Source organism: Carcharodon carcharias, chromosome 4 (genome assembly GCF_017639515.1).
Source record: "Carcharodon carcharias isolate sCarCar2 chromosome 4, sCarCar2.pri, whole genome shotgun sequence".
NCBI classification, from domain to species: domain Eukaryota; kingdom Metazoa; phylum Chordata; class Chondrichthyes; order Lamniformes; family Lamnidae; genus Carcharodon; species Carcharodon carcharias.
In genome coordinates, this window is record NC_054470.1 from 43,405,493 (window position 1) to 43,422,085 (window position 16,593).

General features: G+C 42.8%; 1 protein-coding gene across 3 annotated transcripts in view; it reads right to left on the bottom strand.

Annotated features, from left to right (window-relative positions):
* ror2 (receptor tyrosine kinase-like orphan receptor 2) overlaps positions 1-16,593 on the bottom strand; it is a 341,044-nt gene that overhangs the window by 56,307 nt on the left and 268,144 nt on the right. For all 3 annotated transcript variants that reach the window (XM_041186822.1, XM_041186821.1, XM_041186820.1), the window contains one exon: positions 7,424-7,460. In XM_041186822.1, the coding sequence (XP_041042756.1) occupies positions 7,424-7,460 (37 nt within the window). The remainder of the gene's footprint in view (positions 1-7,423; positions 7,461-16,593) is intronic.

Below are 16,593 nucleotides of genomic sequence, written 5' to 3' on the forward strand. Positions count from 1 at the left end.
AGGGCAAAATTCTGCCCAATGTTACAATCCCCCAACTTTTCCTTGTGAAAGATTTTCACTGCCTCAGCAAGTGCTTGAAGCTGTTTTCCAGAAATGGACTGGCAAAGGGGAAAAAAAGGAATGCTACGAGGAAGAGGAAAAATAGAAAAAAGTTTGGAAATGGAAAGGATACATTAAGCCACTTGGCCACCCATCATGACCCATGTGACAGATACAGCTTCCTCTGGTAATATTCTTTATGTATTTCTGACGCACAACAATACAATCAGTGTTTCATTACAGACTAATGCTGGGATTTTCCTGTCCCCTTCCCGCCCGGAGACAATGGACCTTTGGCTGGAACATTACATTTTCAGCCCCATCCATGATAATTCCTGCCACAGGATGTACCGCAAAATCCTGGTCTAAATCTCTCCAGGAGGTATGAATGAGATTACAATCAATTAAACTAAAACAGTTAAGTTAATAAAGGTGTACTGAAAGTGAAACCTGTATTAATTACTTACAGCTTAAAGTCTTTTCAGGAGGCTAGGCAGACCTTAACATATGAAAACATAGGCTTGTATTTTCAGTCCTGGGTTGGGAGCACAGAATCAGGACATTTCCCGCTCTGCAAACCAGACCCAGGAGAAAGTACCTGGAAGTTCCAGGGTGGTGGGGTTCTCTGGCAGTCATGACAGGCGACCCAGGAATGGGTGTGAAGGATACCAGAGTGAACCACCACTTGCAAGTTCCCTCCAGGTCGCACTCCACCAAGACTTTGACCTGTTGTTTCTTCATCATTGCTGGGTCACAATTCTGCAACTCCCTCCCTGAAAATTGACCTTTGGTTTACACCACTTCCAGTACTTTTCTACTCTGAGCAACACACATTGATCTCAGCACTTTGTTTCCAGTTTGTCAATCAACTTTCTATTCATGCTGCCACATTTCATACTGTATCAAATGCCTAAACTTCTAATAAGCCTAATTTGAGACACGATCCTGAGAATCATGTAAAAAAAAACCCACTGACACTGCGTCCACTGCACTCTATTTATTTAGCTAATTGGTCACTTATTCAAAACAAAAATCACTATTAAATTTGTCAAACATATCTTGCACTTAACAAATCAATGCTGATAATCCTTCATTAATCCATACATTTTAAATGCTCACTAATTTTGAAATATGGGACAGGATTTTACGTTTGGGGTTGGGACCCTGACGTTGGTATCATCCCCAGATCCCAGCCCCACTCAAAGGAGGAAGCACTCACTGGTTGCAATTTTCCCAGAGGTCAGCCCTGATTGGTTATAGAATGGCGTTGGTGGTCAATTAGAAGCTGCAGGTGCAGAGAGGAGTTGGGAGGCAGAAGGGCAGGCCGATTTAAAGGGCTGATAGCCATTATTGTGGCAGCCATCTTGCAACACAATGGCAAGCAGAAATGAAGAGGAGGAGAGGCAGAGGCCAGGCACCTGTGGCAGGGCTGCCCCAAGGTTTAGCGATGCTGCCCTTGTGGTGATGCTGAAGGTGGTGCAAAAAAGGCATGGTGTCTTGTTTCCACAGGGTAGCGGGAGAAGATCATCCAGCCAAATCAAGCAGGCCTGTCTGGAGATGGTAGAGCATGTGCGTAAGCAGTCATAGTGTCTTCAGTAGGACCTGGGTGCAGTGCCGTAAGAGGTTCAATGACCTTCATTCTGGCAAGGTGAGGGCAATGCGACACCAGATGACAGGCCTCCAGGACTGCAGTTAGCAGCAGACGCATCAGCTGAGCAAACTGAGGGTTGCATGGTGCTCCTGAACATAGAAGAAGTGTGTGCCCAGGATAATTACTGACACAGCAGCAAAACTCAAATCGCTAGCACTACCGAGGTGCTGGCAGCAGTGATGAATACAGCACCTTTTTTAAATGAGTTGCTGGAATAAGTGAGAGGCTCTAGTACTGCCTTATCTTTCTCTGTCTTTTGTTCTTGCTGGAGAAGAGAGCACAAAATGCTGAGAAGAGGGCTCACACAAGAGGAGTGTCCTAGCTCCTTATTAGATTGGAGAAGGCAGCACTTGACATCGTGAGGGTAGTGCCACATGAGGAAGTGGGCGATGGAGAGGCGGGAACACACATAGGAGATGTTGAAAAGATATTGAAACCTGTAGATGAAGGGGATGAAGTGCACTACTCCTCACATGATAGCATGCCAGAACACCAGTTGCACTCGGAAACCTCAACTCTGCAGAGACATTTGGGCCTGGATTTTCACTTCTGAGGCAGGTGTACAGTTAGAAAATCTCTCTGTTTGCTGCATCCACCTCAGGGAAAAGTGCCCCTTCGTTCTGAGGCTGGCAGGTGTGGAATAGAGTTGGATCCTCCAGCCCTGGACACAGGTGGGAGGCAGCCAGAGGGATTGCTGAGTGCTGAGATGGGCTGGTTAAAGGCCTAACTTAGTTCTCTGGGACTTTTGCCAGTTGTTTTGTTAAATATTAGGCCCTCTAGGGTTCACCCCTCAACCACCCCACCCACTCCCCATGCCCATACATGCCAGCGCCCACCCACCCTCATGGCCCCTTATAGCCCTATGCCAACTTAGTGCCAACTCATGCCACCTTATGAAGCCCCACCCAACCTCATGGTCTTTTACAGTCCCCATGCTAACTTGGTGCCAGCCTGTGCTAATTTGTGAATGCTCACTCAATTGCTTGGCCCCTTATAGATCACTGCCAACTCATGAACCCTCATTTGCCACCCTTTGCCCTCAAATCCTCCTTGCCAAATCATCCAGTATCCACCATGGGCAGGCTTCAGGAACCATGCTAAAATGAAATAAAATAAAGTTCTAAATATCTATTACACAATTCATTATATAAGCAAAACACTTTCATTCATGAAAACCCATTCAATATATTTAAATCCTCTCAAATAATTAATCCCTTATTAAAACGAACATTTGTATTCATAATCCCACATCAAAGACAGCTTAATCCTTTAATTACCTATTGGACCTGACAGTCAAATTGTGAATTTACAGCACCACCCACCTTCCCACTGAGATGATGGTAGGTTGTGGAAAGCAGTCAAGCAGTAATGATGCTATAATGATAGCACGGAGGGAACATCAACAAATCACTACTGAAACCGCAAACATGGATATTTTTCAAATCACAGACATAGGCAGGCTTTTTTTCAATTTTTGAAAGGCAGGCTATTTAAATAATTTGACAGCTTGGCAGTTCTAACAGACCCTTATCAGTCCTTTAGGAACTTTTATTTCTACTTTAAAAGTTTGTAATTCACAGTGCGGGGTAAGGCCTTCACACCATTGCAAATGGGGTCTGTTTGAACTCAGTGCCAAGTTCAAATGGCACTGATGAGTTCAGGTTTTATGAATCACGTTCCACCCCTGATCCCCTACCGGTGAAATTAGGATCTGTTGGAAGCGAGGGTGAGGTTTCTGGATTAGGATCCCTAGCACCATTTTGGATTAGCCGCAGAATGTCCACAACTCTGCAAAACATCTAGGCCCTGCTGTCAGAAATAAGTTCTCATAATTTCCTTCTTATGACCCCCACAGTACCAGTTGTGATGGGGGAGCATGCCAGTGCCACAGCAACATCACCAGAGTCCTCACACAGGTTAGAAGCCACAGAACCAGCACCATTACATCATTGAAGCCCACCCTCCATCAGCACAGATACACTCAAATCAGTGGGTCCTCATGCATGATTAGAAAGGCTTGCAATGGGTGAAGAACATGTCATGTCTGAGCAGGAGAAGGTGAGAGAGGAAGAGACAACTGTGCGCAGACTCCTCGGAGAATGGAGGACACACACAGCTACATTCAGCTATGCGCTGATATAGAACATTGGGAGTCACAAGCAAGGCACCTCTACTTTGACCAGCAGCGCGAAATGTGTTCCCACATTCCCTGAGGGGAGCTGTGCAGTCATGGGCTGAGAAAACAGAAGTCCATTCAACTTGCATACCACCATGGCTCAGAGTTTGAATACATGAGTTCCTCCATTGAGAGACTGGCCAACCTTTTGGAGAGCTTTATCGATGCAGGAAAAACACACTGACCTGTATAAAATGCATGCAACATTCTATAGCATTGACTGGTCAGTGGCAGTGATGGTGCAGAGATGCATCAAGTGGATTCCAGTTGCGCCCTAAGCTGATGGTCTGCTCTAGCAATCCAGAGCACATTCCAATGGGTGAGGCAGTCATTGATGATATGAGGGTGCACTCCTCAATGCCCCTATTATCTTCATCAGTCTCCCTGGCCCCACTATATATCAGGGTCTTAATATGGATGCTGCCTCTGCATTGATGCTGGTGCAATAGCCTCTGGAGGTGCTCCCATGTGAATACCTCCACCACGGCATCTCAGCCGTCAGCAAACGTACATGAGCACGTTGCCTCCGCTTCATCTGAGGCCTCGAGGGAAGCACTGTGTAGAAGTGGCTCAGAGCAAAGGCCAGCGTGTCATTCATTGCACAGAGTGATTCACTTGTGATTGCACAAATGGTTATTCAGCTATACTGGAGTCGTTGAACCAGAATCCCAGATGAGAGAGATTCCATTTTTTAAATGGCAAAACTGGAAAGGGGGGGGAAGAAGCAATGGTCTTTGAACTGGGGGCACTGACACCAATGGAGAGATGAGTGCCATGCATTGTCAGTAAGAATGAAACTATTCAAAGTTGACTGTTTAATGGACATATTCTCAGTCAGAGCAAAGCGAGTGCCAAAACCTGCAGATCTGCTGGAAGAGTAGTGCTCAGGTGTAACATGCCTGGATGAGATATGTCCTGATGTTCACCCTATGCTGATGAGTACTTGGACTTCTGAGACTGTCCATGCCAACTCTCTGCACAGCATGAGCACAGTTCTGGTCTGCATCTTCCTCCTCCTCCTCCTCTGATGAATTATTTCAATTTGAACTTCACCCTCTTCAAGGTCCAAACCTCTCTGGAGGACCATTTTATGATGTGCGCAGCAGATCACAATAACATGCGAGACCCTTGCAGGAGTGCACTGGTGCAGTCACCAGAACCACATTTTCAGAAGCCTAATGGCCTTTCCTGTGGTGGTCCTTTCGAGCAGATAGCTTCGGTTGTTGTGCCTCTCTGCTCCATCTGAAGGTCACATAAAAGGGTGAGCAGCCATCATTTCAAGGGATATCCCTTGTTCTCTAGAAGCTATCCATTCAGGGATGACATGAAGAGCTGCACCATCCTGCCACAGGATGAAGGTGTCATGGTAGCTACCAGGAGAGTGAGTGAACAAGTGCATAAAACACTTGTGGTGGTTGTATACCAATTGAATTTGTAGGGAGAAGAAGCATTTCCTATTGATGAATCTCATTGGCTGCTTACTCAGCACACTCATGGCCACATAAGTGTGATCGATGATGTCCTGCACCTGTGGGAATCCAGTGATGGAAGCAAATCCATTGCCCTTTGTATCTGAGGTCCCAGCTGTGTGAAATGAAATGTACTGCTCAGTTTTCACAAATAGGGTATCAGTGACCTGCCTTATGCAATGTTATGCTGCTGCTTGTAAAACACCAAAGTCTACTGCTGATCCTTGGGAGTTGCCAGAAGTGAAGAAGTTCAAGGCCACAGTGAGTTTAACAGCTACTGACAGGGCATGGTGAGCATTACCACAAGGTTTGAAGTCTTCTTCAACAAGGGTACAAACTTCAGATACCAGCAGCCAAGCTAGGTGCAGTCTCCTGACACTGAATCCCTGGCATTTCCAGGTAGCTTCCTCTTCAGTGGTGCACTTGATGTTGAGGGTGTGGCCTTCATTGCCTGCCTGCACCTCAATCCTCTCCTCTGTCCTCCTCCTTCCCAGGGCTCTGCATCTGCCCCTAAGGAAGCTGATCCTCAATGCTACTCATCCCCATCTCAGAGTACCTTAATCCCATATCCAGCTGTTGCCTTGCTTGATCTCAGTTGCACTTACAATGCTTACTGTTCTGCCCTCTTAAAGCTCCACAATCCCTGAGGGTCCTTCAACTGACCTTTAGCCTGCCTCCAGATGTGGCAGGCCCGACTTCATCCTGCCCCACTCCCCCAGAATGAAAACATGGTGGGCAGGGACCTCCTTAATGGAGATGGGTTTGCGGAGTCAGGAATTTTCTTGACTTATGATTCCCGCCGTCTTCATGAAAATCTGGCCCACTGTCTCAAAATAACATTTCTTCTCTTATTTTGTGCCTCCCTATCCTTCCTGAAATTTTATGCCAGGGACTTCCAGTCCAGTTGGTCGAATGTTGTTGTGCAAGGGCTCCAAAACCACCTTACAGTATAAACATGGAAAACTTAGGAAATATATGCAGCCAAACTCAAGGATTCCTCAACGCAAATGGAGCAATGAATTATGTTCCACGAGTCACAAGTCCACACCACAAGACTGATGCCATTCCACCTCCATCCAGTAAGTTTAAAGAACTAAACACTGAAAAATGTATTAATATAATAAAGTTAATTTTGGCAAGTACTATGAATACATTTTATTCCATCTTTCCTAGTGGAGCTGAATTACATGTGAATAAAATGAAGCCTTTGTTTCATCCTTAGCCCACTGCCGTTGCAATGTTCACTGATTTGAAAGCTGCCAAAACCAACAAATAACCATTTGGCAGTTTGAGGGCACCAGGTGCACTGGACAAGGTCTGTGTACTAAAAGAATTAACCCAACACTTTGAAGTAAAGAAAACTAAACAACATTCAAAGATTGAGGATTTGTTTCAGAATATTTTTGTTAAAAAGCAATGACTATTACATCAAATTGAAGCTCCTGTTTGAAAGGAGTCAGCCCAGTGGGATATTTCAAAACAAAATAAAACCAGTACAGCAATCTTATAATTAGAGTTGATACAAGTTAATAACTACAAGATAAAAACCATACCGTATTGTTACTTCCTCAAAATCATTTAGAAACTTTACCTTTAAAATACAATTTCTAGAATATTAAAGGTGAGTAATTTTGGTTGAAAGATATGTGAACTTATATTGTGTTGTTTATTGATACTAAACACTGCACTATAGGTGCAAATATTTTAATTTGGTTGGGGGTGGTGGCAGTGCGGAGGGAAAATAACGTGGAATAGAAGACAAGCAGCGCATTTTGTAGGAACAGCAGCCTACTGCATCTGTAATTCCTTGCCACGATGAATTCACAAACTGAATTTTACCACCTTGGAAATGTGTCACTGGATAGGAGAGATGATTCCCCACTTCTAAAAAATAATGCATTTTCATTCTATGTCTGCACATCCCCGTCCTATACATTACAGCAATTTTGGAATCATCGTGAAAGAAAATTTTGTTCTGAAAATAATGAATTCTACAAAATGTACTGACATAATCTGAAGGTATAAAAAAAGCTTTTTTTAAATATATATACACACACACACCAAGTTTGACTCATCAGCCTTACTTACTGTGAGCTGTAATGTGGACTGTGAGTTGGAGACTGACCTAGAAAAAAACAAACAGAACAAAATTAATGCCTGATGTGTTAAAATATTTGACAACTTAGTCTAAAAACATACTGTTAAAGGATGTTTGATCCATTCTACTTCTTAAACAATTTTATCTCAAGATATTTACCTTCCAGATAATTCCCTGAAGGTATTGCCCTGAAGATTTTGCAGTCAGCAGTGAACATTGCACTTACCCAGAGAATTTGTGTGTTCTTGGACAGCACCTCACAGTAATTAGAGTAGCACTTACCTTTGCTGCGACCCACTTGCTACCTCCCTCTTGCTTGCTGCCTCTCTCCTGCTCGCCATCGACCTTCCTGTTCACCACTGACTCTCCCACTCATTGGGGGGGAAGGTTGGTGATCAGGAGGGTCAGGAAGTGGGAGGGTCAGGGAGCTGAGAGGTGGTGAGCGGATGGGTGGCAAGCGGGACATAAATAGAAAGAATTAGTAATTTATTAAACACGTTAGTAACTGTACACTGGTGTACTGTGTACAGTTAATGTGTTTATCTTTTATAATTTTTTTTAGCTGTTTTATGTACCAAAATACCTTTTGAACAAATAAATTGCAATGAATCTATAAGTACTTTTAAAATTCTACTTGTGGCATGATTAAAATTTTCCAATATTCCCTCATTATTTTTCTAGTGAATACCTCTGAATTAGAGCCAAAACAGCAAGGTAAAAGGGTAAAGGACAAGGCCAGCAAACACAAGGGAACACCACCACCTGGAAGTTCCCCTCCAAGCCACTCACCACCCTGACTTGGAAATATATTGCTGTTCCTTCACTGCTGCTGGGTCAAAATTCAGGAACTCCCTCCCTAACAAATACACATGGACTGCAGGTTCAAGAAGGCAGCTCAACACCACCTTCTCAAGGGCAATTAGGGAGGGCAATAAATTTTGGCTTAGCTAGTGACGCCCACATCTCAAGAATGAATTTAAAAAAAGCAGTGTCCTTTACAGGAGATCTGGAAACTGAGAGAACGTGGAAAGCAATGATATGTCTCCTCAACAAATAAGATTGAAAAATCCTTACTGAGACATGCAGTTTAAACCAGGAAGTATAAATTAGAATAATTAATTCAATGCTAATTCACGTACAGAAAGTGCAAAACGGGATGATTGGATTGAGGAAAAATAAGATAAAAGAGACAAAGTAAAATAATTTTTTTTATTTTTTTTACTTTCTTTAAAATCTCCAACAATAATTAAGATCTGAAGCAACGAGACGTTACATTTTAAAATTAAATTATCAGTGTCAAGAGAGGTAGTTAAGTGGCAGTAATTAAGACCCACCACTATTAAAAATTCATTTACACTTGCATGGACAAGCACCAAAGAGGTGGTTTTGAGCTGCCTTTTACTAATGTGTTTAGTGAGTATCTTGTGGCTATGTACTACTACTCTCCATGCCCTTCATGTATGTGAATGGAGTTCCTTGCTGAGCTACCAGTGTTGTGAAGCTTCTGGAGGAGCAGGCCAACTCGGAAAACAATTGCCTAATATCTACATATACACAAGTGTGGACAACAGAAAAAAGTACGATTTGCACTTATAAAGTGCCTTTCACAACCCAAGAATGTTCCAAGGGCTTACAACCAATTAAGCATTTTTGAAGTGAAGGCAAAAATAGCAAGGGTTTGGATAAAGTGGAGGATTATAAGCCTGAGGATTTGAAGAGTTTCAGAAAACTGCAAAGGGCAACCAAGAAGTCCATAAAAAGGGGAGAAAATAGAATGATAGTATACTGGCCAGGAATATAAAAACAGAATGCAAGAGCTTTTATAATTGTATTAAAAAAAAGTAGCTGAAGTAAATATTCGTCCTTTAGAGGCAGAGAGAGGTGCAATTATCATGGAGAATGAGGAAATGGTCGAGATGTTGAATAAATAGGTTGTATCTTCTCAGTAGAAGACACAAATTACTTACCAGAAACAAAGCGTGATCAAGGGGTCTATAAGAGTGAGGAACTTATGGCAATTAATATCAGCAGGGAAAAAGTATTGGAAAAACTTAGGGATTAAAATCAAACTAATCAACAAGACTTTATGGTCTACATCCTAGGGTTCTAAAAGAGGCGGCTGCAGACAATGGATGGGACAGGGGTGGTGCACACGATGCAAAACACTGCGGCCAGTATTCCTATCTTCAAGTGGACATAAGGAAGGCACAATGAAGACAACACGTACGAGCCTGATAAAGAGACGGTATTGTGATGCATGGCCGCCCGAGTCTGCACAAGTTTGAGGTATGCCATTTCCAACTAGGCAGTGCGAGACGCCTGTTAACCTGTCAGCTCAGAGGAGGCGGGAAATGGTGGTGGTATGTTGGCAACAAGGACTACAGCAGAGAGGCTAGAGTCTGAGAGTATATCAATGAGGGAAAGCTGAGAAGAAAAGACCCGGCAAATTATTCTTCAGTCCAAAAGCGTTCCATTTGGGCTGCTTTCGTATTTAAATTTTAAATTTAATTTAATTTAGCATTATAATGCTATAACATTAGGATTGACATCTATCCCAGTGACCCGTTCTCCTGATTTTACGACATCTAGAGACTACCCAGAGTCAGATACATATTCCGACAGACACCCACAGCAATCAGGGTGCATCTTAGAAGGCCACCACATCAAAGGAAGCAGAAGAAGCAGCCCAACAACTCTTTCCGCTTATGGGGCCACCAACGACAAATGTATTTTTTTTATTAGCAGGTCCTTAACTGGATTGTATTCTTGTTTGGGTTGATGGATGGCAGTGGGGAATCCAGGCTAAAATATTTCAGAAATCCATGAGGTTGACTTACGTTGGTGCATGCTTCATGCCAAGTGTTCACCAGATCCCAGGTCGAGGTGAGGAAACTCCCAGTCTCAGTGTCCTCCCCCCTCCATGGCCATGCAAGCTTTGCACAGCACAGATTTCCACTGGCTTATCGTAATAAATGAACTCAAGGTACTTGGAAATCCAAACAATTGAAAGCAGTATCAAGCCATTTGACTGCTGAAATCCAGCTCAGACCAAACTCCCTGTACTCACTCAGCTTCCTTTATGGCTTTATTTTAATGAGTCCTGGCTTTTCCTTCAAGCCTGCAACCTTAAAGGCAACCAAAACAATGCCACAATATTTGTACTAAGTGAGGCTGAGGGATCTTCAATTATCTAATTTTTAACACTACATTATTGTAACTGAATTAAAGAATGATCACTGTAGAGTAAAGAGTTAATGTTATGTTAATAAGGCATTGACGGCAAGGATGATGTAGGCATGACATCAGAGTCAAATGACCAAGACGCAGAGCAGTTTGTGTCCAGGAACATGTGCTTACCATGAGGTCTTTGAAAATAGTTCTAAATAATTAGTTTCCAAAAAAACTATATACTATCTCAAGTCAGAATAATAGAATAAGCAAAACCTCGTCACGCCATGGTAAGACATTAAAAAATCTACAAAAATAAAACAAGTCAAAATAGTTAATTTTTCCTACCAATTCCCCTAGTAATTCAGAATATCTAATTGTACTTTGAAAAAACCCAATTCTTTAGCGTAAATTAATCTGTTTGCTAGACTTCCATTTGCCACTCTTAAAGATATGTGATCTTAACCTGTGTTTTCTTTAGATTTGCTTTTAGTTAATTTCTATTTTATGTCCTCTAATTCTTCTTTCTCAGCATGTACCTTAGTAACAATCTGGCTACACCTCATCTACAGTAATTAATATTTTACATACTTCAACGAGACATTCATTTGAATCTTTTCTTTCTAGACTGCAAAACAAACATTTTTGCTCTTTCCTCAATAGCTTATTCGCTCTGAGTTGGTCCATCAATGGGTGAGCATAGCCTTCATAAAGGGGTTGTGATGAGGGCAGTGGACTTGCTAAAGAATTCTCACTCTTTTGTCAGTTTTCCCTAGTCATCAATTTGCTCCAGCAAAGATTGTTAAGAGTGCGATTATGGTAAATAATGAAATACAAATATAATTTTTTTTTAAAAGTAAGCAATGTGATGGCAGGCAAGGGCTGGGGAGTTAGACAGTGGCAGGAGGCAGCGGGGGCAGAGAGGCGGGGTGTGAGGAGGGCCTCAAAGACTGCACCACCAGCTTTCATCACTAATAAACTTTCTGCTCGCCGATGATCCAGACCTAAAACCCACCCCAATTCCCAGCCTCTGCGCCTGTGGAGCATGGAGGCCAAGGCCCTGTGCCATCCACTGGCCTTAATGTGTTGGGAGTACCTGAACAAATTCAGAGAGGCCTCCCCCTTTAAAAATGAATGGAAAATTTATTTACATCCCTTTCTTTAAATAACATGAAAGGCAGCATTTAAGAGTTTGTCTGATCGCTGGGAGAAGGAAGGGCTTTTTCTGAGTATAAAGTGTTGGTGCAAAGTTGTGTGTGGAAAAATAAGTTATCTTATTTTTCTTACCATTATTATCTGAAGTGCATTTGACGCAGGTTTTACTAGAATTGGGGATGGTGAGGCGGAGGGGGGTGGGAGGTTAAGGTTTGGGTTGGGGGGGGGGGGGGGGGGGGGGGGGGGGCGTGGTATAAGGGGTCCAGAAATAGTAGAAGCACCAGGGCCCATGATTTCTCTCCCTGGTCCTGGCTGCAGAGATAATGGATGCACTAGTTATGATTTTCCAAATCTCCTTAGATTCTAGAATGGTCTCAGCAGATTGCAAGTTAGCAAATGTAACACTGCTATTCAAGAACTGAGGGAAAGAGGAAACAGGAAATTAAAGGCCAGTTGGACTTGCATCAGTGATTGGGAAAATCCTGGAATCTATAATTAAGAAAGGCTTAACATTGCACTTAGAAAATCCGAAAAGGAAATCAGATTTGACAAATTTATTAGAGTCTTTTTGAGGATATAATTAATAGGGCGATAGAGAAGCCAACAGATGTCGTATACTTGGATTTCCAAATGGCATTTGATATGGTCCCAAATGAAAGGTTAGCAAAGGCTCATAGGGCTAGAGGTAATCTATTAGCATGGATGGAGGATTGGTTAATGGACATGAAGCTGAGAGTAGGGAGAAATGGGGCATTTTAAAGTGGCAGCCTGTAACTTGTGGAGTGTCACAAGGATCAGTGCTGGGGCCTCAACTACTTGCAATCTATATCAATGACTTAAGAGTGGAATTTCACAGTCCCCCTGTGGTGGGTTTAATGGTGGGCAAGAGCGGGAAAATGCAGCAGAACCTGAAAATCGGGTTTCCTGTCGGCATAAAATGATGGTGGGAATGTGTGCTTCCTCCCATCATGGTGGGTCGCCATTCCCATCAGAGACTAGCGTGAAACTGTTTTGCATCCCTTTAATTGGATGCAGGTGAAGGCCTAACCTGAACTGTCTCCCCTTGTCCGATTATCTGCGCCGCCAATGGGATATCACGCCTGTCCAGAACACATCCAGACCAATGTGATGTACATACTTTGGATTTAGCTGCAAGAACGCCTGGGGCAGCCCGCGGAAGTCGGGATGGAGGCCTCCAGCAACGGACCCTGGACCACCATGTGAAACAGTGGGTGGGTGGAGCATCTATAATGTGGATTTTCTAACTCCAGGACCTTCCAGGAGGTGGATCTTCCAATTTCAACGGTGGGTAAGTTGATGTCTGGACACCCTTTAAATATGGCAGCCAGATATGAAGGCGCACCATCCAGCCCGCCTTGCTGCGCAAAATGTTGGGAAACCTCTGACTTCATAATTAATTAGGCCAGCATCGCACAATACAGCTTAAACTCCCACTAGCCTCCCGGCGGGAAACACTCCCTGTTCTGCCCAACACCACGGGACTTAGTCCCAGAATGGAAAATTCTGCCCTTAGATAGAGATCAAGAGTAATATGTCCAAATTTGCCAACAATTAAATTAACAAAACTCAAAATAAAACTGGAAACATTAATTACATGCAGATTTGCTCAGGCTCTGGTGATGCCAGGACCCTATGTCTGTCCAGGAGGCTGAGATGGGGTTGAGCTGTCACTGGCACTGAACATCTCCTAATGTGAGGATATTCACTTTAGTAATAAGAATAGAAAAGCAGAATAATTTTTAGAAGATGTGAAACTTCAAAATATTGATGTTGAGAGGGGCTTGGGTGCACTTGTACAAGAATCTCAGAAAGTTAGCATGCAGGTATGGCAATAAATTAGGAAGGCAAATGACATATTGGCTTCTATTGTAAAGGGACTGGAGTACAAAAATAAGTCTTGTCATATTTGTATAGGGCCTTTGGTGAGACAACACCTGGAATACTGAGTGCAGTCTTTTCTCCATATCTATTGAAGGATATACTTGCCTTGAAGGCTGTATAGCGAAGGTTCATTAGATTGGTCCCTGGGATGAGAGTTGTCCTATAATGAGAGGCTAAGTAAACTGAGCCAATATACTCTCTGGAGTTTAGAAGAATGAGATTTGATCTCTTTGAAGCATACACAATTCAGAAAGCCCTTCACAGGGTAGGCACAGACATTGTTAACCCTGACTGGGGAATCTAGAACACAGCAGCACAACCTCAGAATAAGGGGTCAATCATTTAAGATTGAGATAAAGATAATTTCTTCACTCAGTGGGTTGTGAATTGTTGGAATTCTCTGCCCCAAAGAGTATTGAATGCTTCATAACTGAATATATTTATGACTGGAATAGATAGATTTTTGATCTCTTAGGGAATCAAGAGATATGTGGAGCAGGCAGGAAAGTGGAGCTGAAGTAGATGATCAACCATGACTGTCCTGAATGGCAGATCAGGCTTGAGGACTATATGATCTATTCTTGGTCCTATTTCTTATGCTTTTCGTAAAGAAAGCAAATAAAGCATTAGAATAATCAAATCTGGAAGTGGAAAATACATTTATAAAGAAAACTGCCTCAGACAGGCTGCCGCAGGGCAATATTACAGAGGCAAAATTTGGTGGACTGTGCAGCGAATGTGGGGTTGGAAACTCAACTGAGTGTCGAACATGGTGGCAAGAACACAAACTGTCTAATTCAGCCAAAGATAGTGGTTGGGAAGGAGATGGAATCAGTGACAAAAGAACTAAGATTTTGGCGAGGATGATAGATGACGGTTTGATTTTAAAATGCTGAGCTATGGGGGGCTTGGGAGTCGAGACACATTCAAAGCTGGATGTCAAACAAGCAATCTGACAGTACAGAGGCAATAGAGGAAGTGAAAGAGTGGAAAGGTAGAACTGGGCATCACCAATGTGCACATTTGCAGATGATGTCACTGACAGTTAACAAATGGGTAAGATGAAGAGAGGGTCATGGATAATTTCTGCAGGACTCCAAAAGTGGTGGTGCGACAATAAGAAGGGAAACTAGTGGTGGACTGGATCTACCCATGTTCAAATAGCTAACACTACTTGATTACTCGAACCAAGTGATGGCAGTGACATAAAGTTGGACAATGGAGGAGAGAATGGCGCAGGATAGTGAGGGGATATTTTTTATTTGTTCTTGAGATCTGGGCATCACAGGGAAGGTCAGCATTTATTGTTTATCCCAAACTGCCCACTGCAGTCTGTGTCGTGTAAGTACACCCACAGTGCTGTTAGGGAGGGAATTTCAAGATTTTGTTCAGGTGAGAGTGAAGAAATGGCAATATATTTCCAAATCTAATAGTGTGTGACTTAGAAGGGAACTTGCAGGTGATAGTGTTTACTTGTGCCTGCTGCCCTTGTTCTTCTAGATGGTTAATGTCAGGAATTGGAAGGTGCTGTTGAAAGAGGTGAGAGAGTTGCTGCAGTGCAGTATATAATACTGCCACTATATGTCAGTGATGGAGGGGAGGAATAGTAAATGGTAGAAAGGGTATCGGCCAATCAAACTGCTTTGTCCTGAATGGTGTCAAGCTCATTGAGTGTTGTTGGAGCTGCACTCATCCAGGCAAGTGGAGAATATTCCATCATATTCCTGACTTGTGCCTTGTAGATGGTGGACAGGTTTTGGGGAGTCCAGAGGTGAATTACATGTCGCAGAATTCCCAGTCTCTGACCTGCTCTTGTAGCCACAGTATTTATATGGCTGGTCCCAGTTCAGTTTCTGGTTAATGGCAACCCCCCAGAATGTTGATGGTGGGGAATTCAGTGATGGCAATGCTGTTGATTGTCAAGAAGAGATAATTAGATTCTTTCTTGTTAGAAATGGTCATTTCCTGGCACTTGCATGATGTGAATGATACTTGCCACATATCAACCTAAGCCTGAACATTATCCAGATCTTGCTGCATGTTGGCTTGGACTGCTTCTTCATCTGCAACATCATCAATCTTCACGGAAGCGAGGAAAGGGAATTGAGTAGTCTGAGCCCAGTTCATGGACTGTATTGAACATCTGTTGCACATCCCTAGGCAAAGGGCTCTCAGGTGCAAATCATCTCAGATAAGAGCAGATGCAGACATGCTGGATCAGTGATATGCTGCACCCATGAACATGATGAAAAGACTAAGTGCCAAGGAGAGGCTAAATGTCAATACCTTTTACCTTTAGCTTTGTCCCTCCTAGTATCAGCTTTGGTGCAAACTGCTTTTGCAAATTAACTCAGACCCTGATATTATTTGCAAATTCATTGACTAACTGACTCAGACCAAGAATCCTAAAAAGAAACAAGAAACTGGGCCTTTTTTGGGGAATAGAACAAGTTAATATTCTAAAGCCTGTATAATATAACCTAGTTTTACAAATAGGTTTAAGACAGTATCCAAGTTTGACAAAGCAGGTTTGATGCAAAGGGCCTCAAAGATGACTATTTGGCGCCCTTCCTAACTGATAATGACATTTTTAGGTAGGGGTATAACATGCAGCTTGCTCACAAGCACTCAAACTGGGCTTTACTGTGTGGAAGTGTGTGGTACTGTGTTTAACAAAAAGGAATGTGGTACGTTCTCACTCCATCTAATAAAAGTGTATCTGCATCCAAAGCTAATACATGGGTACCCATAGCCCAAAGCTTCTGACAACAAAGGAACCAGAGATATATAATTGGCTTAAAAGAGGTGAAGTGAAGGGCTGACATCATTTATTTTTCCACTGTTCTATTCTATCAAGTATTGAACCACTAATTCATTACAGGCCAAGAGCACCAGTCATAATGTTCCTCTAACCTTGGCAATCCTAGCTAGAGAG